The sequence below is a fragment of the Anoplopoma fimbria genome, chromosome 20 (genome assembly GCF_027596085.1).
Source record: "Anoplopoma fimbria isolate UVic2021 breed Golden Eagle Sablefish chromosome 20, Afim_UVic_2022, whole genome shotgun sequence".
NCBI classification, from domain to species: Eukaryota; Metazoa; Chordata; class Actinopteri; order Perciformes; family Anoplopomatidae; genus Anoplopoma; species Anoplopoma fimbria.
In genome coordinates, this window is record NC_072468.1 from 24641927 (window position 1) to 24669446 (window position 27520).

At 39.8% G+C, this 27520-nt stretch overlaps 2 protein-coding genes across 2 annotated transcripts in view; both read right to left on the minus strand.

Annotated features, from left to right (window-relative positions):
* crppa (CDP-L-ribitol pyrophosphorylase A) overlaps nt 1-22112 on the minus strand; it is a 41960-nt gene extending 19848 nt beyond the window's left edge. Inside the window, exons 1-8 of the mRNA XM_054621815.1 lie at nt 21761-22112; nt 19081-19354; nt 15708-15857; nt 11086-11190; nt 9954-9999; nt 8180-8277; nt 3046-3123; nt 2754-2846 (exon numbers count right to left, since the gene is read on the minus strand). Of these exons, the coding sequence (XP_054477790.1) occupies nt 2754-2846; nt 3046-3123; nt 8180-8277; nt 9954-9999; nt 11086-11190; nt 15708-15857; nt 19081-19354; nt 21761-22011 (1095 nt within the window). The 5' untranslated portion in view covers nt 22012-22112. The remainder of the gene's footprint in view (nt 1-2753; nt 2847-3045; nt 3124-8179; nt 8278-9953; nt 10000-11085; nt 11191-15707; nt 15858-19080; nt 19355-21760) is intronic.
* A 2086-nt stretch (nt 22113-24198) lies between these two features.
* sostdc1a (sclerostin domain containing 1a) lies at nt 24199-27238 on the minus strand. Its single transcript, XM_054622391.1, has 2 exons — nt 27022-27238; nt 24199-24644 (listed from the first exon to the last, which is right to left on the minus strand). The coding sequence occupies exons 1-2, from the start codon at nt 27212-27214 to the stop codon at nt 24199-24201; spliced, it is 639 nt and encodes a 212-aa protein (XP_054478366.1). The 5' UTR covers nt 27215-27238.
* Between the last annotated feature and the right edge of the window lie 282 nt (nt 27239-27520).

Here is a 27520-nt window from a genome sequence, read left to right on the forward strand (position 1 = left end):
CAGTTCCGAATTAACCATCATATCTGTGTTGCTTCTCCTTCGACTAAAAACATTTTTTCCACCAATTAAAAAAAAGAAATTTTAATCCAAAGGTGTGTGTGTTTCCCTTGTTATTGGTCTCCAAACAGATAATGGCTCTGTCCAGCAGCTACACAACCAAACCATTATCAATTTATAACCAGATCAATTTATTAATGAGACTTGTTTGATATACTGTACATTTTTATTTTATTTTTATATTTTTTATTTTATTGTATAATATGTGTATTTATTATCTGTTTCTATGTAGTTGAGCTGCTGCAACACCCGAATTTCCCCCATGGGGATCAATAAAGGAATATAATAATAATAATGGCTCTGATTATAACTGGTGGGCCTCTCAAAGTAAGATAAATAAAGGACTTTCCCCTTTCCTACAATGCCTGAAGTTTGCCTCAGTGATTTACATTCACACTAGTCATCTAGCCAAGTATGTGTATGTGTTTGCTAGCTATATCATTAGCTAGCAGTACTGTATTAACAGATTTAGGGTTGGTTTTCCTGGAGGGCTAACATTAGCCAACCTAGATAATAGCGATAATGTGTAATTTTATTGGCAGTAGGTTACATTTTATCTGCCTTTGTAAATGTCGACTTCAATACCGGTTCTTGCAAAATTAGAAATGGTGTCACAATGACGCATTGAGCCTTTGTTGCAGTGTATGTCAATGACATCCGCTGACAGGAAGTCAACATGGACTCAAGCTGTTGCCTAGCAATGCGATTTGGTTGAACCGGTGTGTAGAACAGAAATATGTTGCTAGTGGGAGCTGTGGGAACTCTGAAATGCTTTTTTAGGGAGTCAATCCCACTAAAACCCAGCTTCAGTCTGTGTGATTACATGTGTGAATACATGAATGTGTGTTCAAGTCTTTATTGAAAACTTTGTTCAACAAATAAAAACAGAATGGTTTTCAGTGAAGTAATGCTGCGTGACATTTACAGTGATTGAGACTTGTTTGTTGTAGAAATCGGCCCTCTGTAGGTTTATTTTTTTCTTATTACCTGTCATTGTTTTGGTTCCTGAGTAAAAATTTTCCAAATTAAAAGAGAGCTTTTAGAGGCCTTTCACAAATATTTAAATGTTTCTTTGATCAGATTTGATCAGTTTGTTCTCGAGTTTTCTCCCTGTGAGCTCTTAGCTCAGTGTTACTCTGTTGGAGGGGGACGTCGGCGAGTCGCAAGCGAGGCCGAGCGGCGGTGCTCTCCTCGGAGGTGTACGGTTTCCAAACAGCTACAGGTGACGTTTTTACAAGCGAAAAAAAAAAAAAAAGACAAAGATTGGCTCTCTGTGTAGTACACGTACCTCGAAGAAACTCAATCCATCCTGCGCCAGATGTCTGTATTCAAGAACTTGCAAAGAAAAGTTCATTCAAAGTGTGGGAAACGACAGTGAGACTTGTTTCACTTCCAGTACACACAGACACAGTTACTCTTTAAAAACACGCACTGAAGGCCTGAAACCTGATGCAGGCTGTTCCACCAGCACTTAGGAAAAAAACAACTTATTCTTATAGTTCTTGGAATAATAATCACTCATAACTTGTAAAAAGTGCAAACTCTTGACTTTTAAAAGTTATTTCTCCTTAAATAGAAACAGAGCTATTATCTCTCAGCTGTTTATTAACTATCGTGTGTTTAATCTCGCATAAAAAAAAATAAGAAAATGATGCAGCTGATGTTTGTCTACTGCCAAGATGCCACTTTGAGCTTTCCAACAGCTCTTCAGAAACCTATGATGACGTCACAGAGACTACGTCCATATTTATAACTATAGGTCTACAGGTTGAAACTACTACATGCAAGATGACTGTGAAGACTTAATGTGTTGTAGAAATTGGTGATAGACTGATGCAAAACAGTCAATACATTTTCTTTTTTTTAAAAACACACACACACACACACAGAAAGCTTTTCCCTCATGTAAAATCCTTTAAATGTTCAGGAAAGTAATTAAGATTTGCACAGATTTTTTAGAAGTCCTGTACTAATGAATGTGACTTACAGCTTTATTGGGAGGCCAGCATACCAAAAACCAATCAAGGCAGCTATTTAATCAAGTAATACTGTGTGACATTTGTACTTATTAAATTGGAGGGGGTTTTTTTATTGTTAAAACCCACATCACAGAATCACAGAGAGCAGACTTTCCAGGTTCTGTTGGCCTCGTTACCAAGTTTTAATCTGGGCACTGGTCCACTGGTCCAAATTAAAAAAAGTTGAGATTGGATTTTACGAATTCAAGTTTTCTCCCCGTAACTTTGCATGCCAGAGTTGCTGTGCTGTTGATGCGGGACAGCTCCTGTAACTCCCATCATCTATGCAATCATTCTTCTTCACTGGTTTGTAAATCAGTTCTTCAGACAACAACAAGGGCTGCAGTCTGGGGAGTTTAAGATTCATGTGAAATCTCAGGTGGCTTTGGTTGCAGTGACGGTCCATCAGTCAGTACATCACAGTAAATCACATCACATCCCAGACTGAAATAACTATTGGATGAATTACCATGAAATTGATGGCATTCTACTGACTTTGGTGGAGCCTTACCCTTTCATCTTGAGCCACCCTAAGGTTCATTTTCGTGGTTTTTGAGTGAAACCAACAACATATTGGATCATTTGCCATGAAATTTGGTACAAATGTTCAAGTCTCGGCCGCCAGCGAGGCAGTCTTTTTTGCATAACCTTGGCTGCAGTATCTGCGTATGAACTCACCAAAATGATGACCGGCGGATGGAGAAGAGCCCGATTCGCTGCCTCCAAATCTGTCAGCATTGCTTCCACTTCAGACAGGCAAGAACTATTGACCTGGAGGCCGAGGACACCAGAAAGCAGATAAGAATTTTCAGAGCAAAAATTGAATTTCTCCATTATGACCATCAAGATAAAAAAGTATGTTAGAAGCTTTTAGAGAGTCCAGACCCTCCTTTAACCAGAACAGATGAAATATACCCTGAGATGAGATTTTTCATTTCTAAGAAAGGTTTAGCTTAAAATCAGAACTTACAGAAACCTGGATGAAGTTCCACTCCTTTAACAGATACCTGCCGTTTCCTCCCATCAGATCTGGGATGACATCCAGCTCCTGTAAGATGGAGATAGCCTGATGTTAAATATGCAGTTGACATTCTGCTTGTTATATGATCCTGAGTGATAACATTTTAAGCTAGAGCTGCAGTACGGCTGTCCTAATGCTTCTGATGTCGAGTGACGGATTGACTTCAGTGCAAAGAAAGGTCAAGAGGCTTCTGGTTTTTCTTTCAGCCACTTCTTCAATCATTTAATGTGAGAGAGTACGCCCACCTGTTTTTCCTGCCATGAAAGATTTTATGATTATAAACTAATCTAAACACATTTAGGGAGTTTGCAACTGAGTGGCCAACTTCCATCAACTGTAATCAGAAGCTTATTAGAACAAAATGGAGGAGATTACAAAGAATAAAGTGTTTCTGGGCTCATTTTATACTTCTTAAACGGCAGGAAAGTTCTTGCATATTCAAAAGCCGGGGACAGCGAACAGACACGAGCCAACTTAAATTTCATTACGCTGCAAATTGAGTCAAAGGCCGACGTATGGCCAAGAATCGTAAAAGCTTTTTTGCACAAAAGAACCAGGACATTTTGGTCCTGATTTATCCAGTCGGTTCCGACCTTGGCACACGGGTGACATGAGGCAACCGAATAGCACGCCGTGTCCTCCGTGTCTGTTTAACATTTATCTTTGTTGTTGTGTCTCTAATTACAGCCTGGTCCGACAATTTCACACATGCAGGAAATAAACATCCAGGCTGAGTTTGGCATGGAGATACAGTTGTTGTACCCGTTAAAATAACAGGAAAGCCATAGGAAATTTGAAATGGTTATAAGAAACACATGTCGGTGGGTTAATTGGTCCTGAAAGATAACTGCCCATGGCTTCGGGGAGGGAAATCATTTCAGTCCGAAATGTAGATTTGCCGGGTTTAAAAAAATTGACATGATCTAAACCAGGTTGGGCATGAAATCCCAGAATTGTTTATTTAAATTTCGGCATGGCCTGGAGAGCCAAGAAGCCACGGAGGCTCGACGACCTAACCACTTGGAGGACGCAAGAAAAACAAAGAGCTCAACACAGCAGTGAGCTACCCCTTGGAAATTAATTTTAAATGTGTTAAGGAAGAGATTTAAGTGTTTAATTTAAAACAATGTGGTGTTTAAACACAAAAATATCTCATCAAAATATACTTAATAAGAATGGCTGCTTATTGTAGTGGAATTAAGCTGTGACAAAAAACTTTTTATCACCTCATAAAGTTGTTATGGCAAATGTGTAAGCAAACAGTGGCTAATCTACACATCCAGTAATGACACAGCAACAATAGAATTTCATTAAGAGTCCTGTTTCTGGCAACCAGACAAAAAAAGTCCAATATTGACTTTCTTTTAGTTCTTGTAGGTCTCCATTAACTCCTGAGGGAAAATATCTGACTCTTTAGTTGCTAAATGCTCCACTGCGTTCGCCATACTAACCAATAGTCAGCCATTTTGTTCTGCCCAGGTAAAAGTATTAGTGCAGCTTTAAGGACTATATAACACATTTTTGATCTGACAAATAAAAATCTACACTATAAGCAATACAATCAACACTAATCAACACATTTAAAAGTTTTGCCTTAAATGGTCTGGTAGGACATGTAGCTGAGTGATCCGGTGGTCAATATTAGCTAATGTTAGCTAACTTTTAGTAGAAATTGCTGTTTAAATGACATTATTGAGTCAGTTTGCTGACTCTAGGACCCTTTTCTACTTGTGCTACTGTTACACTACGTCTTAGCATTTACCATCATCCCATATTTGATAAAATATAACTTTGGCTGGTATTTTAAATAAGGCTTAAGGAGACTCAGTTTGAAGCAACCCTAGCAGCTCTGTTAGACTGTATTTAGGCAAAGTGATGCTTTGAGCTAAATGCTAACGTCAGAACGCAAACACTCATTAGCAGGTATAATGCTTTCCATATTCAACATGCTAACATACACTTATTTGTACTTAACACAATGCACAGCTGAGCCTAGTGGGAATGCCACTAGTTTTCCAGGTATTCGGTAATAATTCCAAGTATTGAACGGATAAAAATATTGAACTAATAATGGCTTTTGATGAAAAAGCAAGGGAGCAATTGCATTACAATGCATCCGATAGGGGTCAAAAGAGCAAATATCAAAGTTATGGTGGCACTGGAGAAAAAAGTCAGGGGATCACTAAAATTGAGATGGTTTATCTTCTGGGGAACATGAATCAGTCCAATAGTTTTTGAGATATTTCAGTCCCAACCAAAGAAGTAAGGAGAGACCGAAGGACAGACGAGCATTGCTACATAAAGCAGAGACAGACTTTTACCACAGGAGTGAAAATAAATGATTTACTTAATTAAATATTTAACCCTGAGGTGGCATGATGATGGAGACTAACAGCAGCTACAGTAACAGTTGATGGCCTAACCTTAACCCGATTGAACTTTTGTTAATTGCTAGCTTTAACTCTGAACCCGTTACTCATCACTATCAGGGGCTGACGGACAATAAAAGCTCTCTTCCTGGCATGGTGTCTGCTCAGCAATGCTCCTTCCACTACGCCTCAATGACTGATCCTCTTATAGGTTGAGGTCAATCATTAAAAAACGTCTCTAAGTTGAAACATGAGACTGAGCATTGTGTTTGATCTGGGCTTGATATAAGAATATTATCATAAATCAAGATAAAAGGGTTAGTGATAAAGGAGAGAATACAGAGGAGGTGATTTGGCCTTTTTTCTTATTAAATACTTTCCTTGTTTATATAGGTTGGGCCATAAAATATCTACTTGGCTGGATTTTAGCCTTTGATCCAAATTCACTGAAGCCAAATGTTGGAATAGTAGATGGCTCATAATTATGTATCAAAAGGGGAAAGTAATACCTTAATCATATTTCTAGTGAGCGTGTCAGTCTTGCACATGCAGCCAAATCCTCCACACACACACGAACACAATACTGTCTGGACGGTCCAGCTTTGTTACCCCTGTATTAGATTTACATAATGGCACTTGGACAAAGGTCATTCTTCGTCCTCCGCCTATTCCACTCTCCTTTAATCTCCCCCTCCATTCTTCCTCCTTCCAAAACTCCCTGAAAAAGGATGTATCTGATTCCGAAACACGCGCACTGGAAAAACACCAGCCACCTGAGAGCGGACTGGAAAGGCTCCAGTCAGCCGATCCAAGGAGACACCGACACCGAGTCCAATCCATCTGTGGGGCCCCCGGTCCACCACCGGACGGCCATATCTGCACATTTGACACCGGATGATGAAGGACTTGGAGCGAGTATAAAGGAGGATGGACTGTGTGGATCATGCTGGAACATGGAAACGTGTAATGCGGCGTGCTCTGCCTCCCCCTCTTCCCCTGTCAACACCTTCACACGGGGAATTTATATCTACATCAGGATGATCCAGGAAACACATTTCAATACATGAAGCCATGTGTGGGTGATTTGTCTGCTCTGGAGATCAGTAATAAGTGATGGGCATCAAATATAAGCACATAAAGGGATGGACATAATATCACAAACACCTGTACGATCTGATCCAATACAAAAGTTCTAGAACATTTTGCGAAGCTTGTATTGTTTCTTTTCTTTTCTGAATGAAATCACAGGTTCCGTAACCATTAAATAAACTAGAATTACCGCCTTAAAGTTATCCTATTGGACATTTCTGTGAAATTTTAATAATTAGCATATGAATCATTGAGTCATGGCCAAAAACGTGTGTTGGTGAGGTCAGAGTGACCTTTGACCTCAAATATCTAACCGGTTCATCCTTGTTCATCCTTCACTCCAGGCAGTCCTCAGACATCACAAGAATGGGACCGACATTAGATCACAGTGCCGTTGACCCTTGACCCCCAAAATCAGTTCCATCCTTTAGTCCAGGTGGACGTCTAGAAGAAACGCACATTTTCTCTATAAACCTACAATATTTGATTCCTCAAAACAACGGCTGAAATCTGTCTTTACATATTCCTGTTTTTTTTTATATATATATATATACACACACATATATATATGTGTATATATAAGTACAATAAACGATCCCAGTTTCACTTTCAGTTCGTGGCTGAGCTATAACATCGATGCGCAACTGAAGAGATAGGGAAAAACTGTGGAAAGCATTCATGATTTTATGTCCAACCACCTGAGATCAATAAGCTTTTCCCTACCAGGTGGCACCTCCATAGAGTCAAACACCTTCACTGTTGGGTTCAATTGTTTGTCTCAAATCTAATTCTTACAGCTAATACATCGACCATCATTGCTCGTCAGATCGTCACTTTCTTCTTCAAAACTTGGCTTTGAATTCTTTCTGAAGAACACGACTATTGCATGTCTGTCCGTCCTGGGAGAGCGATCCCACAAAAGGTTGCTAGAGTTGAGTGGTTACGTGGCTTGGTCAAGGGAAACCCAACAGTTGTTGCGGTCAGAACATTTCACATGTGGACCTTCTATGTGGTCTGTGCCGTCAGACTGAATATCTCAGACTGTCACTCTTACTGTTTTGCATATGGATACTGTTTTCCATCGTCTATTAGGAACAATTTAGCAAATTAAAAAGGAGGATGTTTGCAACATGGGGACTTTGATGTGCACAAAAAAAAATTATTTAGAGTGAAAAGAGAAGGATGTGAACCGTGGTGGAAACTGTGATGTTGTAAAGTCTGAGCAGAAGTGAAAAGAGAATGACGAGGAGGCAAGAACTCATCGCTAAACACTCAATTAATCAACTCCCACGACACAGAAAATATGACCGCCATCTGCTCTCCTGCATGCAGGGGAGTGAGAGGTGGAGGTTGAGGATGGAGGGTGAAAACGAGGAGGAGGATGAGGGAAAGTTGCAGAGAGTGGATGCCACAGACAGACTCCATTAGAGGGTCTGACCGCAGATGGTGAGTCTCACCGCCGGGGCCACCCAAGTGGAGCTCACATCGAGTTTGTTGTTGGATCGGAAGTACAGGGACGGTGAGATAGAGGAAAATAAAAGTGGCAAAAGTCTCAGGGATCTTCCGTTATGCTGTCATCGACCATAACCAGCACTTGAAATTAGCTGTGAGTGACGGACTCTTACCGTTCCGAGAGCTCCCACAGCCTTCTGGAGGGCTTCAGCCAGCGTGGCAGCGCGTGCAGATCCACCTGTGATAACACAGGCCGACCGCGATAGAGAGTCTGCAAGAGAAACACACGTGACTGAGAAAATTCCTTTCATGGATTTGTGTGCATGAACACAAACAGGCACGTCGTAGTTTGGTTCCTTCAGTAAAGGTCCTTTAGATAAGCTTTACACAAATAATTAACTGAAATCATCACCACCAGGCTAGAAAAACAGATCCTAGAAAAAAGGTTCTGGCTATGACATCACCAGTAGTAACAATTTTAACTCTGTAACAAAGAACTGGTCTATTTTTTTGGCAGGTTGCTCGGCTTAAAGTACATATGAGCTCATGATGTCATGGAGAAGAGGCCAATCAGGGGCATGAATCAGAGTGACAGTGGATTCAAAGAGATTTGTTGTTTAATTTGGGAATGAAACGCGTCGCCATAGTTTCTGAATTCATCCTTAAATATCCCAGAATTTGAATTAAATTCATTTAAGATGCAGATTGTGTTTTCAGTTTTCTCAACAGCATAATATTTAGCTTTTAGCCACCGTTAGCTGTGCATTTACGCAGTTCAATGTACACAGGCATGTCCCTTCCATTTTAATCAATTAACCACATATTTTCTAGTTGTTTATCTTTTTATCTTTTGTACTGATGCTTTTACAGAGTTTCATGCTGTAGAAGTGCTCCAACTGTCAGGTAACATAGTCTAAGCGCCGGCAAGAGCACCTCCTACTTAGCAACTGTGTTTCATTTTCGAAAACAGAACAAAAGTTTATAAAAATAAGTTTATAGTTTAATCAACGTTAAGTTCAGATGGCCAACTTGTCAACATTGTGAAACAACATCAACCAATCAGAGCCACAGCTGCAAGAAACTGAGGACCTCCAGGGCGGCTGCCTCACTTAAAAAGTAATCTCTTGAGAATGCGGCTCATAAGTGTTCACACAAACACACACTTCTAACCAGGACCCAAACACACACACACACACACACACACACACACACACACACACACACATACACACACACAGCCGCGCATATGAAAGTATGTGTGGGCGCACAGGAACACAAACACACACACACAAAAACTGAAATACATGACAGTTTCTCATTCTGACAGATGTGAGAACTTTCTTCCACGTCGTCTCTAAAAAAATAAATAAGAAAAAAACACACACACACACACACACACACACACACACACACACACACACACACACACACACACACACACACACACACACACACACACACACACACACACACACACACACACACACACACACACACACACACAATGAATTCATTCACATCAGAGGCTCTGGGAATAATCACTGTGCACCTTGTGCCATCATCAAACAGGTAACTGTTGGTCCAGGTGCTGGTGGGGGTTAAATATAGGGCTGTGTTTATTTCCATGTCTCTGATTGTGATAGTATCTCTTGTCCTGACTTGCTCTGCGCAGAGCTGAACAATGCCACACAGAATTTATCCCTCTCGGAACAGAGAGCGGTGATTTTTGGGTCGTTATTCATATTCTACAAAAAGAGACAAACACTCTCACACTGCTAATTTCTGACCGTTTAACCTGTCTGAGAAGACCTCCTGCCTTAAACCTTTCATGTATACACGTCTACATGGATTCATCATGTGTGTATAGAACATAAGAAGATGAAAAAGCCCACTATGAACAGTACAGGAAATGATGATGATGGAAAATGTATAAAGAAGGTAACTCACCTTTGATAATGGACTCTGCAGCAGCCAAATCCCGTTTGTAGGTAACCTGGAGGACAAGGATCAGTTCACCCAAATTAGAAATAGAAAAACATGTTCATCCATTGAGGTGTCTGGAAATGCAGATAGTTTTGATTTTATGTGCTAAGATTTTCAGATATCTGCCTCTGAAAGGTATCTCACCGAGCCAATACAACGAAGATGGTTGGAATTTAATTTAGGTTCCTCAAAGCATTAAAAAATACCATTCAAAGAATGGTTCAGTGTCAAAACATAATTAAAAGGAAAAGGGAAATTGGAAATTAATATGTATTTATTGTACTTTTTCTCTACATTTTTCTTTTTCTTGAGAAATACTGCAAGGTTTTGCCTCTTACAGCTTCTAAACATTTCTGAAACACCTGTTTTTAATCATTTATTGGACTATTGTCACAGTTGCTCAGAAGCAGCAAAGGCGATGTTTAGTTCCTGATTTAGTTGCTATGGCTCCATAGATTCTTGGAACTATTTGGTCGAAAAGGGAAATATCAATCAATCAAAAAAAACTAAATCAGCAATTGAGCTGCTACCAACTCCTAAACACCAAACCGGCGACGTAAGACATGACTTGGTATTTATTACAAGGAAAAGGTTGGGAAGCACCACTAAGAGTTATCCAGAGTAACCCGGTAATGGTTTCTGGAAAGACAAGTTGTTATTTAAAATGTCCTAAAACGTCTTCTCAATGCTTTGAGAACCACAAGTAAAATGATGTCCATTATACCGGAGTAAAGGCAGAAATATCAGAGCCTCAGCACATAAAACCAAAACGATCTTCACGGCTAGATAACACCGAGTCTAACAAGAAAAATATGTCTTTGTGTAATTAGGGCGAAGTATCTGTTTAAGCCAGAACGCTACATGATCTGATAGAGGGTTAAATTCAGAACATTAACATTTAGACTCATTTCTACATGCTAATCCTGGATGTCACATTCAATATCTTGGTGCTTCCTCTTCTGCCAGCAGCCCTCAATTTCAATCCTTGAGCTTTGTTGGTGCCCATATGATAAATCAGCAGTGGGCACACACAGCTGTGCGAGCCAAAATGTCACCAAATCCCCAAACCCAAACCCGGGCCCCTAGGCCAGCTCACCTTCCACAGTGTTGGCGGCCCCTGGATGAGCTTGGCATTGGTGCCACAGTACTGCAGAGCCAGATGGAGACACTCGGTGCCAAACTCGAAGTCTGACTCACTGCACTGCGGAGGGGACACAAAGGAGAGGAGCGGCTGTGGACGACTGCTGACAACAATTTATTTCCATCTCAACTCAGTGGAGCTGAGGTACACTGTGTTGGTCCACTGCAGTGTTGGAACTGCACCAGTGGCCGCCAGCAACTGATGCCCGGTTACATATACAAACTCACTTTTAATCTATAACGCACTGTGTGTAGATTAGATGTCAAAACTGTACATATACTTGGCAATTTTCTAGATTCTTCTGTTATTTAACTGGACAGCCCATTACATAAACTTCAATAAAAAAACTAAAAGCCAAATTGAGCTTATTATCAACACAATTAATAGTCTTCAGTCATGTTAGCGGCTCTGTGAGGCTGCAACATCTGTGTTTGGAGCTAAATGCTAACATCAGCGACTAAAATGCGTTATCACAATGACAATGCTAACATGCTGATGTTTATTTTTAGATTTAGCCCGTTAATATTCTAGCATTTGCTAATTTCTTTTCACAAAGAAGAGCTGAGACTGATGTGAATGTAGGTAATTTAGACCTGAAATGGCACTAGAGGAAAAGTTAGGGGATCACGAAAAGTTAGAACAATTCACCGTGAGGAGACCATGAATGCCTTTACCAAATTCCACGGCAATCAATCCAATAGTTATTTGCTGAAAACCAGGGTGGCTCTAGAGGCAAAGTCAGTGGATCGCCAAAGGCGTAAAGATTCATCCTCTGAGGATCATGAATATGTGTACAAAATTCCATTACAAACCATCAAACAGTTGTTGAGATACTTCAGTTTGAACGTCATTGACTGACCGACAGAAAGCCATACCGCTAGCATGACTAAAATTCCTACTTCTTTCTAGCAATGAAGTATAAAGAACAAAACCAAAGTTGAATTATTGGAAGCAATAGTAGGAGTTAAAGTTTAAAATTCAAGGTTAATGTCCTATCCTTGTGAACTTGAATATGCGGCTAACGTTTCATCGCAATCATGCCGATTGGATTGTGAAATATCGTTTTTGAGATTTTGGTCTGAGGGTGCCGTTAGGGGGAAACCCCATGAAAAGACCAAAATGGAACCTGAAACTTCACGCCGATCTCCAATTTATATTGTGAAATTTCTTCATGTGCATGTGGAAATTTTGACCAGATGGTTGTAGAGGAAAGGTCAGGCGGAGTAATCCTTGGCAGATCAGGAATATCCAAAACAAATTTCATGACGACGTGGCCAATGGTTGCTGAGATACCAAATGGCACCAAAGCCTTCAATTGACCAACCATCAACGCCATCGAAAGACCATTTGTTTCAATATCAGCATCAACCATGCTTGGAAAGGTCTACTTTGTACACCTACATTTAAAGAATTGCCTCAGCTCAGACCTGAATATGACTTCCTGTGTACTCTTTGATTCACCACTTGTTTGAGAAGGCTCTTCTTTTTTTCCCAGACATTCCTGAGCTCATTTGGTTCCATGCATCATATTTTTCGTCGCCTCGAGAAATGCAATTCTTCTTCAACTTGAACTTTCCACCCATATTAACCAATTATATCTGAAGGCCTTTCATACGCCGTTTGTTTTGTGTTCGGAGCTGGTGTTGATGGGCCGTTGGCCGTGTAAGACTCTTATCTCTCTGAATGTCGTTTCATGTCACAAGTCATTTCCCAGAGTTGTACTGCAAGATGTGATGTGCTCTCTTGTATAACTGTGGGTGCGAGACAGATGTTTGTTGGTGAATATGCAAAAAAACCTTTATCTTAGAGCCTGATGTGATGGTAGTGAACTGTTGCTTCTTGTTTATTTCAGTCGCAAATTGTTAAACTCTCACTCCTAACGCCAACAACAGTGTGACCCACAGGAATTTACTTACAGTATAGTACTTTAATTTCATCGTAAAAGCAGTAACTTATAAAACTGCCCCTTTTCAACAGCAGAGATGTGACATTTTTTTGTTCCAGTACTATATTTTTCCTCTTTTTTTTTTTCAAGTAATTAGTAGGTAAGAACATGTGGTTCTTGTATATTTCATTGGAAGGAAATGCTACAAATTCAAATGTTATGCTTATATTGACTTTGATAAACAGCTTCAATAAATGTGTTACTTGTTATACAAAAACATGCATGACTGTGGCTGCGAACGCTACAAAAGAGAGGAAGGTCAGGTCTGTGCTAAACAGCTGAATGTCACTTCTGAAAGGAAAAAATTAAAACAAAAAGGTATGAAATATCTTTAGCGCCATCCTTAACTAAAGAAATTCTAACTACTCTACAACACTAGTAGGATTTTGACGACAAAGTGTCTAGATGACTTCATCCACAGATTCTTGAACATAATTGATTCAGCATGAAAAAAGAAGAATGACAGAACAAACAAAATAAATCTCCGTCGACTTTGACCGAAACGACTAAGAGGGGGCAGAACTAAAACTCTTTTTCTGAGCGAAGATGAATTTTGTTGTTGTGTGTAGGGCTGAGTACCAAACCACAATTCTTTATGAGTACCACCCAACAATGTGTTGACGAAAAAAAGACAACTGTTTTTTAGTCTTGTTTAATTATTCTTGGTTTAACAATATCCTGCTCTGTTACTTATTTGAATGACAAATAAACATAAAGCTGAATTTACAGATGTTTTTATAGAAGCTAAAAACACAACATTGCCATCTTATCACCTAATAAAGTTTTTTTTGTTGAATGTTAAAACAATTGGCTATATGCAAGTCCAATATTCACTTTCCAAACTCTGCTATGGCCCCCATGAACTCCTGAAGGAATCATCTGCTGAATGCATTTAGCCATGTTCACCATAAAGTATAAATCCTCATCTTAATTAAGATGAGTTCCTACTCTTTGTCGTACCAATGAGCGTTGTATTTGTGCTTTCACTCACAGCTGGGAAAGCTCACATCGTGCAGATCACATGGAGGTTTGGATCGAGGCGATGAGCTCATTTGCTTTAAAAATACAGTCCGGACTACAAAAGACAAGACCAGGCTACCTGAGATTATACCTGAGTAATATTTTATCGAGCTATAGAAGAGAGGGGTCTCCTGGAACTGAAGAGAGAAGTTACAGTAATACGCTCTCAGGTCTTGAGGTAATTCAACCTTTAGCATTTTCTCCCGGTACAAAAGCTTTCTCTGGGGACTGGATAAAGTGTCTCCCCTCCTTTTGTCTTTCCAACACACACTTCTTCTGCTCTCAAAGGACGTCAAGCTACGACCGTGCAAATGTCCTAAAGTCCTAACCTGACACTTTCCCTATCTTTTGAAAGGTTGAAGAGGTAGAGAACAACAACAGAGAGGAGAGACGGGGGACAAACTCTCAAGCGTCGCCCCCCCCCAAACCTTCTCTCTTCTCCAGCGACCTCCCTGGTTTGTCCGACTCGACACTGCGGCATAAATGTGAGCTCATTTTCTGAAAAAGGCCAGCGCCAAAGCCAACAGGGCTCTCAAAGCAATCTGAAGGTCCGAACGTGCCAGGAGTAAAAATAACTGAGGACAAATGTGGCTCCAATTGGAGGCATACTTCAGCTCTTAGCTCAAAGGTTGCTGCGTCCTTCAATAAAAAAAAAATAAAAAAAGTGGCTATTGGACAAACCGTCTAACGGAGTCAAGGTTGAGAAAGCAAAGTGTCTGAAAACATAAATAAGGTCAACTTCTGCATTTCAAATTTCACATAAAGTCGGCTTGCATTATAAAAGACCTGCCAAGTCTTAGCAATAAGCCTGCTTTCAGGGAAGAATCAACATATTTACGGTTTTACGTCAGCGGATAAATTCTTTCCATTTTTCAGGTACACGTATTAAAAAACGCGCTCCACTGCAAAGACCATTAATCCGACTCCACCTAAATGTGCCATGTAATTTCGGCGCTCTCTCCCTCTGTTTCTCTCACTATTTTCCAGCGGAGCCTTTGTTCACATTTGTTCCACAGACTAATCTGCTGCTGTGTGGCAGAATATATATTAGGGTGTCATTTCTTTCCCAGACGCTGCACAGGCCGAGTGAAAACGATAGCGCCCACGCCACAAGCGCTACAGAGTGAAGCCCAGCAGGTTCTGGCACATCAGCTGAACAATGAATGACTGTAAAAAAAAAAGGCCTGTTATGATGTATGAGCACCAGAAAGTCCTTTGTCAACTAAGTGGTGTGATTTTTAGAGCATGAATCTCAACCTGACTGTCATTGTTTTTAGCTTTGAGAGTAATCGTCACACGGCTGCAGGACTTTGATATAATGTGTGGTTCTTACAAATATAGCTGTTGTATAAATTAACTCTGGAAAAAAAATCCTGGATTGCTGCTTGACTTATTCTGTTGCACAGAATGAATAGAACAAAACTCTTAAGGGCCGTTCTCAAGTTGCATTTAAAAATGAGTGGAAAATGCAAGCTGGGCTGTTTTCGTCCTTATTATCCAAGGTGCTTGGGTGGTTGGGCTCCTGTCACGCCTGCCGTTACTAAGCAACCAAAACCTGCACACTACGATGATGATGAAGTTGCAAAAACGTAAGTAAAAAAACAGACTCTACCCGCTGATAGGCCTGATAGATGACGTCATATGTGAATCCCTGAGGCATCTCACTGGCTCGGTACTTGGCTCTCTCCAGAGAATGATCCAGGTAGCCCTCTGATGTGGTGGCTATCACCGTGGAAACGAGAGGTCGGATAGCTCCTGATGCCTAGGTGCAAAAAAAAAAAAAAAAAAAAAAAAAGAGCAGTTAGTATTTGTTTCAACTACAATAGCAGAGAGAGGTTGCGCCCCTAGACGAGCTCTGTAAAGGGTTTAATTAGTCTCAAAGATGCTCTCAAAAAGAGCAACATAATCTGTGACATCATTTGCCGAATGAATAATGATTTTAGCGTTTTTCAAAAGTAAAAGAAAGTAAAACATACAGTTTGATGTCGTCACAATACTTAGTTTGACGGTAAATAAACTTTGTCCAAAAAACTGATTTACAGCTAAATTTAAATGTGTTTGTTTACAAGAAGATGTAAAAATATACAGAAGACCAAATGATTGACGTGATCATAAACTGTATGAGGACACAAGTTTACAGTACAGAGAGAGGAAAACCCTGGTAAATTCTGAAATCAGTCTGAAATCAGAGAGTCAGGGCGGTCCTCCACCAAAAAGAAATTCTCAGTCGTCTCACGCTTGATTTAGTTCATTTAATCAACAGATCTGAAAACTGAGTTTCTCCACAAAGAATCACACAAAAGCACCACTTTAAATCTTGTGTTTACCAGAGATGTGTTCAGAAGATTCTGTGAAACGAGCCATTCAGCATGAAAAAAGAAAATCTAATCAACTTGAAAAAATCTTAGTTTACAAAGATTAGTCGATAAACAGAGAAAGAGGGGGCAGCAGATGTTGTCAGAGCAAACATCTGTAGCAAAACCACACTTTTCAATTTGGTTGTCCATTGTAGGTTAGAATAATCAAAATGTTGACATAAAATCTCAAACTTGCAGTGTTGTTTTTGGAAGATTAAATCAGGATTAACAACTGCCATCCCAATATAATACAACATAATCATGAAACCCAAATAAGGATCATGAAATGCTGTGGAAAGCTGGAAGAAATGGAAAGAAATTATAGTTTATTATTATATATTTAGTTAAGATTTTCTTTCTCAAATAATCTTGATAACCGTACAGCCATAACTGCACATTTCACAGAGAGAGAACATTTCCCTGATCGTACTTCAAGACCGCAGCCATATTAAAACGTAACATAAATCCATCTTAACCAGCGCAGCTAGAACACGCACTGCTTGTTCTTTTTGGAAATCCAAAAATAATCAAAATTTCTGAGATAATATTTGACCATAGAATGATCGGAGAAAGTTTCTAGGAGCAATAGAACGTCTCGCGATTGCAAGGAAAGCAAACATGTGTTCTGCGTGTTACAACATGCTGTTGAAATCAAAAATAATTTGCTGCTTTTCTCTGCGGAGGCCGGCTCTCTGCCACGAGCGTGGACAGCGGCACGATAACGAAGACCAGACCGCTGTGAAGGCTCTTCACACAGCACCTTCCGTGTCAGGGAGCTCTTGCTTTCTTCACAACCAGCGTGCAGCAGAGTCTCGGCCATGAATCACTAAGAGACTGATGACTGAGTGTGTTTGTCACAGCGGCCCTGTGACTTCTGCCCAAATGTTTTTCATCTGTCACCGATGGAATAAACTCTACCACCGGGAGCGATGGGGTCTGTCAATCTGATAAACAAATAAGATGGAGAGACATTAAAAGGTGTGATCACCAGAACTGTTTTTCCTCTTTTGGGTTCTGAACCCGACTGGAAAACTTTGTTTGTTGTGTTTTTTTAGATTTTGTTTATGTTCGCACCGCGCGGTGAAAAATGAACCACAGGGACGCACAAAGCAAAGGCGTGTGATGCGTTTTGGTAACTCGTCGTTCCACCAGGTGAAAGGTTTGATTCCATGCAGCAAACCATGACGGATTTGTTTACACACAGAAATGAAGTATGAGCTACAGGCGAGATTTAATTAGCCGTACTATGTTTTCCAAGCATGAGGAAATTCTGGCATTTTGGGGTCGGTTTCCTCTACTCGTAGAGGGATGACCATCCGCCTCTGAACTGCTGCTCTCTTGGAAATAGACGCATCCTGTCTTCATGTGCAACTGGAAACACTGACAGTCCACAGAGGTTACACATCTCCACCTCATATTCACAAATGAGCTTTGGCGATAAGGTTAATTATGATAATGACCACATTTTGACATTTACTGAGCTTTGAACGCTTCCTCAGGGCAGAAATTGAATGTTAGCAGTGAGCTAAGGCCACATTTCTAGTGTATTCTCCAGATATCTGCAAGGTTTAACCTCACAGAAACGACTTGACAAGTAAAAGACCTGGGCTTCTAACGAGCTGCAACCAATAATTATTTAAATTATAGATCAACCTGACCTTATTTTATTAAATCGATCAATAATTTTGTCTGGAATGTCCGAAATCATTGACAAACACCCATTTCACAGGATTTACAGATATCTTTTCTTATATAAAGCTGCAACAAACAATTATTTTTATTAGTGATTAATCTGCCAGTTATTTACTTGATTCATCGATTTTTTTTTTGGTTCATAAAACATAACGTTAAAACCGAACTACCCTTGAGTCAACTGGCCCCAATGGATACCCTATAGGCTCGAATTGTGTTGTTTTTTGCCATGCTAACTTATAACCTTACCGCCTGCAAAATACTGACTAATTCAATTAATGTTTTTCACAACCAAAAGAGGACACGTCAAGGCAAGCGACTTTTATGCCTATTTAGAAACAAATACATCCGCTAAGTGTGTTTCCCAGATGTTTCTGTACGTAAGTAGCCAGACTTGAACGTGTTTTCTTTCACGGTGAACCAGACTGTATTTCACCCGTGTTTCTGATTAGCTTCGATTTGGGAATGAGAGGCAACTATGTCATGGCAGGTGTATTGCTGAGGAAGCCGAGGAAGCCAAGGAAACGCAGGGGGAGGGCTGAAAAGTTGTTTGTATGAGCGCTTCTAGAGAAAACTGCAAGCAGCAATGTGACAGACAAAGCATTCAGCCCGGTCGGCCCGCAAATAGTCACATTTGAGGAGCTGGAACCAGAGCCACTTCTTAATGAAATCATTATCAGAATAGTTGTTGAACCATTCTAATACTACGATTTACCTTTACATTGTTTTGTCTTTCATGTATTCAGTGTCAAAAATGTCACTTGACCAAATGAACCAACAAAAAAAAAGAAAAAGGTAAATCCAGTTCAGATAAATGATAAAACATCCTTGATATGGATGAGAAAAAGCAGCAGATGTAACATGTTGGAGGGATTTCAGTCCCCATCCCTTTGAAGATTCACATGTTTTGGTTAAAATATCTTTTATCAAACTGACCCCGTGTTCCTTAGCAGCCGTGGCGATCTGGTACAGAAAGTCCTCGTCCACAAAAGGCCGCACGGCGTCATGGATGATGACCACCTTCGACCTCTCCCCCCCCTCCTCCTCCTCCTGCCCCAGAGCCAGGACTCCGTTATAGATCGACCTGTGACGAGTCGGGCCGCCTGGCACCGCTCGAACCTTCCTGTGCTGGAAGCGCTGGACGATGTCCGTCATCAGGTCCATGTTTTCTTTGGCCACGACGACCACGACGCTCTGGATCCATGGCACCCTGCGAGAACAGTTCTGTTTTAGACGGGCGAGAAGTCAGAGAGACCACGGACGATCGGCAGAGCATAACACCCAGATCTTATTACATTTAGGAAACAGGGCTGTTACTAATCTGTTGATTATGTTCTGCATATTTAATCTGGAGAATGTTGACAAAATGTTCAAGTTCAAAGCCAAAGGTGACGTCTTCAAAATGTTCCAAACCAACAGTCCAACCCCAAACAAATTTGATTTAAGAGACATAAAACAGAGACACGATTCAAATAGTGTTAAAACAACTAGTTGTGATTTTGCTGGCTTTTCGACCCCTCCTGTTTCCAGTTTATGCTAAGCTACGCTAAATCTCTGCCAGCTCTGGCGTCATATCGAGTTTACAGACTTGAAAGAGGCAATTCCTTTAAAAAATGCCTGAAATGGTCAACAAATTATCACAATGACTAATAATCTGTAAAGGTATCAAGTATTGGTAAATAACGGTTGTTTTTTTTGTGATACGGATATCAAAATTGTGCAAAATAAGTCCCACCAACATCACAAAACATCTGGAAGACATTTTGAGACGGTGCATCCCTACTCATGAGTGACCAGACTCCGGTTGTGGATCTGACTGAAACACACATTCAAGTTCAGGAGCGACACTGACGACCTTCGACCTCTCTGTAATCACCCGGGCCACACAGGCAGCATCTCCGTGCCGCTCTCCGCTCCCAGGATGTTGCTGCACTCATTTCCTTACAACACGTAAACACTGACAATAAGCTAAGAGGAGACGTGTGTGATTATAAACACCGGTTGTTATTGTGTTGTTGTAATGAGGGTCAGGCGGTGATCACCACACGGTGCAAACATCCACCTACTCTTAGCTGTGATGGAGCCTGAAATCTGTCCGTCCTCCAGTGGTGGAAGAAAGACTCAACACCGAAATGTAATGAACTGCAGTCAAAATCTAGGAGCAACTTTACCAAACCAGACTTTTCAGAGGAACACCTGGCAGTAAACAGGTATTAGACAGTATTAAAGGGTCGGTTCACCCACATTACAACAAAACTGTTTTCTCATTTACCTCGAGTCACATCTAGGCTTGAAGATAGTTTGGTTTAATGTTGCTCTGGTTTCTGGTGTAGAGTTGCAGTTGGGTGATATGACTGTGGACTGCAGGGTGATATAAACCATACAATTAGGCCTGTCACAATTACTAATTTTGTTGGACGATATCATTTCAAGCTAAAGAAATAATTGCAATAAACAATAATATTGTAATTCTAAGACCGTTTCATGCCACAGAATGATAAGATATTAGCAAAATAAAGCAAGTGCACCCTTTAAAAAGGTGCTTTATACGAGATTGGAAACATTTCTATTGCCTCTCAACATGTCGACGGCTCGCAGCTAACAGCGCTAACACATCAACAGTGTTTACCTGAGTGTAAACAGCAATATCGAGGTCAGCAGAAATGATTGGGGTCATGTCCATATCTTACTATATAGTACTGTAAGTCAATATGGTAATCACTGTGACAGGGATACACATACCATGGTAGCTGTTATTGTAATGTCACAGTGTGGACATTAATGCAAATCAATGAGCAAGACTGATTTAAGGAAATATTGCCAATTAATATGATTTGTGCATCAATGGTTTGAAGTACCTTGATATGTCAGATATTGAAAAAAGGGAGACATCAAGTTTCTTTGATGATCCACAGAACACACAGGAACCCATATAATGTTTGCAGTCTGTACTTTGAATTTTTCAGAGTTAAAACATCATTATGCTTCAGACAAAGTGCATGACGGATCATTTAACCACATCTGGAACCTCCTCCTACACACATTTCAGATGTTTTGCAACTTTCCAAAGCAGTGCGGAGGTGAGAAATTGGGCAGGGTTTTAAAATTCTCTCTCAAACTCTCTTTCATCTGTATGTACATCCATGTGCAAAAATCACATCATAATCCTAAATGTATGCATAAAATAATTAGAATTATGAATATATTTGACATTTTAAAAAAAGCTGCAGAATGTGCATGATAAATGACTCTAAACCATTATCCCATTCTGACAATCATCTCATATTTTCTAACACTAATTAACTGTTGAATTATTTCTTCTGTACTTTTTTTTATATTGTTGGCTAGTTTAATTCCCAAGAAAACATCATATTCTATAAACTCTGCATAGGTTTTGCATGCATAATCCTAATTAAACCTGTCAAATACTTGGAGTGAAGTGCAAAACAAAATGTGCAAAAAAAAATGTTGCAGAAAGTGGTGCATTCAGTTGCATTCCTGCAGAGGCAGAAGTCTCACCTGTGCACTGCTCACCTGTACCTGGATATGTGTCAAACACACACAAAAAAAAGGTTTATAACATTTCAACATTATTGCATTTCATAATTCTCCTCACCTCTCAAAAGCCTGGATGGTGTAGCTGATGAGTGGCCGACCCTGAATGGAGCAGAACTGTTTGGGGGTCTGCAGCCCTGTTCTCTCTCCTGTGCCTCCTGCAGGAAGAACCACAGACACCGGGAAGTCCATGCTGAGTTGCCCGGGCTTGGGGTCGCTCTTCCCGGATTCGCGTGTTGGGAAAACCCCCGGATGAGCGGCCCTGTCCGGTTCACAAGTGTCCCTCTGCATGCAGGTGTTGTTTACCTCCATCAGGTGGGGGGTTAAGGGGAGGGGTCACTGCAGGTAATTCCCTAAACTGTCCATCCCCAGCTGATGGACAACATGCATGGATATTTGGGGAAAATAGTTGTCAAGTTAGAACCATTAAATGGGTTCTTCTGGTGTATTCTTTCAAAATAAAAGAAGTCAGGGTTGTTTGTGTTTCACCACCAAGTCTGCAACCTTAAGAAAAGTGTTTTTAAATGTCTTAATTAATAAGTTGTGGAAAAACTACTAATGCCACAATTAAAATACTCCATAGTAAAATATTAGTCCCCCCGTGCGAATTCAATTCAAATGTAATTGTTGTGAAATGTAGTTAAGAATAAGAAAAAATAATGTTGTAATTGTATTTTATGATGTCTTCTTTTATTTTGTTTGTAAAAATCTAAATGCGCAATAAAAAACGCACTTGTCAGATGCATTCACTGCAGGAAATGTAGTTTATATAGTTGTATATATATTGTATATATACTGTATTCGTATTAGTTTGTTACACTTATTGTATTCGTATTAGTTTGTTACACTTATTGTATTCGTATTAGTTTGTTACACTTATTGTATTCATATTAGTTTGTTGCACTTATTGTATTCATATTAGTTTGTTGCACTTATTGTATTCATATTAGTTTGTTGCACTTATTGTATTCATATTAGTTTGTTTGTATTCGTATTAGTTTGTTACACTTATTGTATTCATATTAGTTTGTTTTCGTATTCATACTTTTGCTCTGGTTTATGCTCTTAGATGCTTGTTTAAGAAAGGAGATGCACTTATGACTTCTGGTGACTAGTAGTTCTCTTGAATACCTATGTTGAATACACTTATTGGATAAAAGCGTCTGCTAAATGACTAATGTAATGTAATGTAATGTTATATAGAGATTAGGAGATGTGGTTGAAAGCCCCAGAAAAGCACTAAGTAGACCTTGAGTTAAGATTTGTTTGAAAATACTTAAGTAAAGTACCAGTTCTTCAGTCTTTATAGCACTTACATTAGAAAATATAATATTCTATATTGTTCCTACTGACAACAAATACATACAATCTATATGGTTGACAATATGTTCCCTTGTAAATGTAAATGGTTGAATAAATTACAGATTTTATAATGTTTTGTTTTTCTGTTTGAGTCAACTTTTATTTTATAGGTGAAATTGTTTAATTTCCGGTCAAATTCAAGTGAGAACTTGACGCATCTTTGGAGAAGCATGGACAGCTGCTACAGGTCGCCTCCGGTCAAAGTTCTCGCGTGATTTCAGGTTGTACTAGCAAGAACTCTCGCGAGAACAAGATACTACAGCAGCCTTGGAATTGGAAATCTACCTTACTTACCTGCAGTGAAAATTCCTAACAAAATGTTTTTTTAACTTGTGAAATAGTGCACAATTCAGATTACAGTCTGTAAGAATGAATTCATACACATACATATTAATGCATTATTTTAAATTAAGATGAAGTTTGTCCTTTTGGCTATAAATTCTAACATTTCCATAGTCTAAGATAAGTTTTAACATCCACCCTCCTGTCAATGAAACATCAATATTCCTATATTTTCATGGTAAATTGACATATTGTACCTGGTAAAGTTTCCACTGACAACAGTACATGTGATAAAATGTGATATTTATTCCATATAAAGTTATTACAAGGCTGATTGATGACAAAGCGTTTTACAGATTTCCACCACATGCTCTTATCAACCAACATATCGTATTATACGTTGCCATAGGAAATATATTACATCATACATCATAAATCTTACATAGTAAAATTTTATACACATGGCCATACTTCAAAAAGGCAAGTAAGAATTTTGATATATGTACAAAGTATTTACAAAAAAAGGATTGTTTGGTGTTTACTGGTGTTGGTGTCTAGACTGCAAATCTCCATCGGAGTATAAAATGAATATATAGTGACATATATGGCTGGGACAATGTGTGTTGGCTCGGGGCTCCAGAAGGTTTTGGGCCCCGGTCCTGTTCACATTATCATTAAACCACAAAAAGTCCTCAGCATGACCTCTGGGGTTCTCCATCATAGCGAGGAACCAGCTTCACCTAAATCAAGTCCCAGTCACTTTGAGTAAATCCACAAGCTCTGGACGTCGGGTCTCAACATCACCGAGACCAGAACTCCTGCAGGTGCATGTGGGTTTTTCTGGGCTGAGGGGTCTCAGGGTTCAGTGTCGTGCCAGTTCCCGCTCAGCCGGTTCTTCCCGGGCCTCCTCTTGCTCTTGGACTTGTGCTTGTGCAGGATCTGCGGCGGCGACACATCCGTCTCCCCGAACTTGTTGCCCGACTCGTTGTGCTGCCTCGAGTACCTCTTGCACTTGCAGGAGGTGACCACGGTGATTTTGTACGTCCTGGCGCTGCCGTCCTGGCACTGCAGCTGGATGCGCTGGGTTCGGGTCTTGTCGTTGACGCAACGCCAGTCCTGGCCGCCGCTCCGCCGACCCCACAGCTTCCTGCCGTGGGCGCCGCCGATCCAGTTCTGGAGCATCTGAGCCGGGAGGCACTCTCCGGCGCACACCAGCTCCTTGATGGGGTTGATGCTGGTGCAGTGGCCGTCGGAGATGTACTTCGTGGACCTCAGCTCTCTGCATCCGATTTGGCCCCGCTCTGTGGAAAATAAGGCACAATAAGAGTTGTGAGAATCTGGCAGCTGCACAGGATGGAAATGGGAAAAAGAATTACTAAATCATATAGGGCCTGCAGCTAAGGGTTATTTTCTGACTATTAAATGTCTGTGAATAGTAATGAAAGTCTGTTTAAAGGCTCACACAGTCAAAGGTAATGTCTGTAAAAGTCTTGTTTTGTACCACCAACACTCCAAAACCCCCAAAATATTCATCCACCAATCATGGAAGCTGAAACAAGAGAATGTATACTACAATGAGTATTTCTTCATTAAATAAAGGCGCTGATTCATTTCAATTAACCGACTTATTGTTGCAGCTATGATTTTAGATCTGGTTTTGAGAGCTTTGCATCAGAATTTCCTCTTCAGCACCAATTGAGACAACACAATTGCACATGTCATTCCTTTATCGTGACATTATAAAGGTGAATACATAGTAAAGGATCAGTGCCAAGGCCTTTACTCTGTATATTATGTTGGTTATGAGCCCCATTGGAAGCCTCTGACAAGTCAAAGGAACTCAAGGGAAGCAACAAAACAGCATTTTGACCTTTCTGCGTCAAATAGCTGAGGAATCAATGCATGTAAAAAAAGGTAAAACTTTCTTTTTTATGAGCATGGCAGGGATTTAACAGTAGGATTACATCTGTGCAGCAGCTATACGACTGTCTGTGTGTTTTTCTGCTGCAGGCTACAAACACTGCCCCCCCCACCACCACCACCACCACCACCACCACCACCACTGTAACCAAAGCTCAGGTCCATTCACACGGCTCCATACAGCTCAGTGACAGTGTCTGATGAATGAACTCCTCCCTTCCTCTCTTCCTCTCCTCTCCCCCTCCTTGCTCCTTCCAACAATCAGAGGCTTCCTGTCCCACCTTCATTCATTCATGCAGTCAGGCTGCTCGTACCTGCAGCCAGGTGTGTGTTACACTGAGTGTTTTCCTCCGCTCACTGTGCTAATGGGAGTCTGCAGCAGATCCACTGTTTGATCTCATCTGACACAACCCTCCTAACTTCACAGTAAACTTATAGTAATGTTACTTTTTATATATATATATTATTATTATTCTACAGCTGCAGGGTTCTTGTGATACACGTCAACTTTTCGCCAATGGTTTGATAGTGTTTAAGTGCTTTGATGATGCATGTCGTCTGCATCTCTTTCAAGAATGTGTTAATGATGATGGGATTAAGTGAGTGATTAAAGGGGTCTGTCATTTAGCTCTTTGATATCTAAAACAAAAAACAGAGCTTAATCAAGAGTTAACGGATGCATGCATCCTTACTTAAAGAAAACCAGATAAGGTAGGAGGGAAACAAATGTTAGTTCTGTTTTCTTCATCTGTTACTAATGCTCTTATGAGATTAATAGTAAGATATTGGACTACAAGAATACATTGCCAAGCCTTTGAAAGAGAGTATTCAGATATATAAACTGTGTTGTTCCATGCAAATAACCCCAGTTTTCAAATAAAAAGGACACAAATAATCCTTAAATATGTATCTTAAAGCACAAAAAGGTCAGTGCAACTTCTTCTAAAGCACCACACACACACACACAGGAGCTGAAGAGACACCTGATAAATGATAAATGATGAATGATAAATGATGAATGATAAATGATGAAAATGATGAATAATAAATGATAAATGATGAATGATAAATTACATTTACATTACATTACATTACATTACATTACAGTCATTTAGCAGACGCTTTTATCCAAAGTGACTTACAATAAGTGTATTCAACATAGGTATTCAAGAGAACTACTAGTCACCAGAAGTCATAAGTGCATCTCCTTTCTTAAACAAGCATCTAAAAGCATAAACCAGAGCAAAAGTACAGTGCAGAGGCAAATTACTACTAATAAATGATAAATGATGAATGATAAATGATGAATGATGAATGATAAATGATAAATAAATGATAAATGATGATGAATGATAAATGATGAATGATGAATGATAAATAATAAATAATAAATAATAAATGAAAATAATAAATAATAAATGATGAATGATGAATGATAAATAATAATAAATGATAAATAATAAATAAAATAATGATAAATAAATAAATAATAAATAATAAATGATAAATAATAAATAATAAATGATAAATGATGAATATAATAATAATAAATGATAAATAATAAATGATAAATAATAAATGATAAATAATAAATAATAAATAATAAATAATAAATGATAAATAATAAATAATAAATAATAAATAATAAATGATAAATAATAAATAATAAATAATAAATAATAAATGATGAATAATAAATAATAAATAATACATAATAAATGATAAATAATAAATGATGAAGCATCCTCCGGTCCTCACCTCCTCTCTCGTCCCCTCCTCCGGCCGCTCCTCGGCCCCCGTTGCGGGCCCTGTTGAGGGTCACGTTGCTCCGGACCTCCGGAGGCACAACGAGGCCTGAGAGCAGCTCCGTGGCGTCGTTCCTGAAGCTCTGGCAGCTCCTGAAGCTCCTCAGCAGGACGCAGAGCAGCACCAGGGACTGGCTCAGGTGCATGGCTGGAGAGGTGTACAGGTCCGACTGGAGGAAGGCTGGACTGTGGATGGAGATGATGCCCGACACAGAGCTTTATAGAGCCGGCCCTGGAGGGAGGCTGTGATTGGTCTCCATGAGTGAGATAACCACACCCACTGCTTTTATTGTGGAGGGTCCTGGATGCTGCAGAGGAGACCTGATGATGATTCAGTTCAGTTTACATGACAATAATAACATGACAATAAAAACCTGTGCAATACATTACACATTACACTGTGCAATAATAGTTAAAAAAGTTAAAAATAGTTGTTTTTTTCTCTGTCTGTA

What these genes read in the sequence shown, in the direction of transcription:
- sostdc1a (XM_054622391.1), bottom strand. Translation starts at nt 27,214, where the DNA reads ATGCACCTGAGCCAGTCCCTGGTGCTGCTCTGCGTCCTGCTGAGGAGC. An exon ending in AGGAGGGGACGAGAGAGGAG is followed by an intron (nt 24,645 to 27,021) that starts GTGAGGACCGGA and finishes TATTTTCCACAG; the next exon opens with AGCGGGGCCAAATCGGATGC.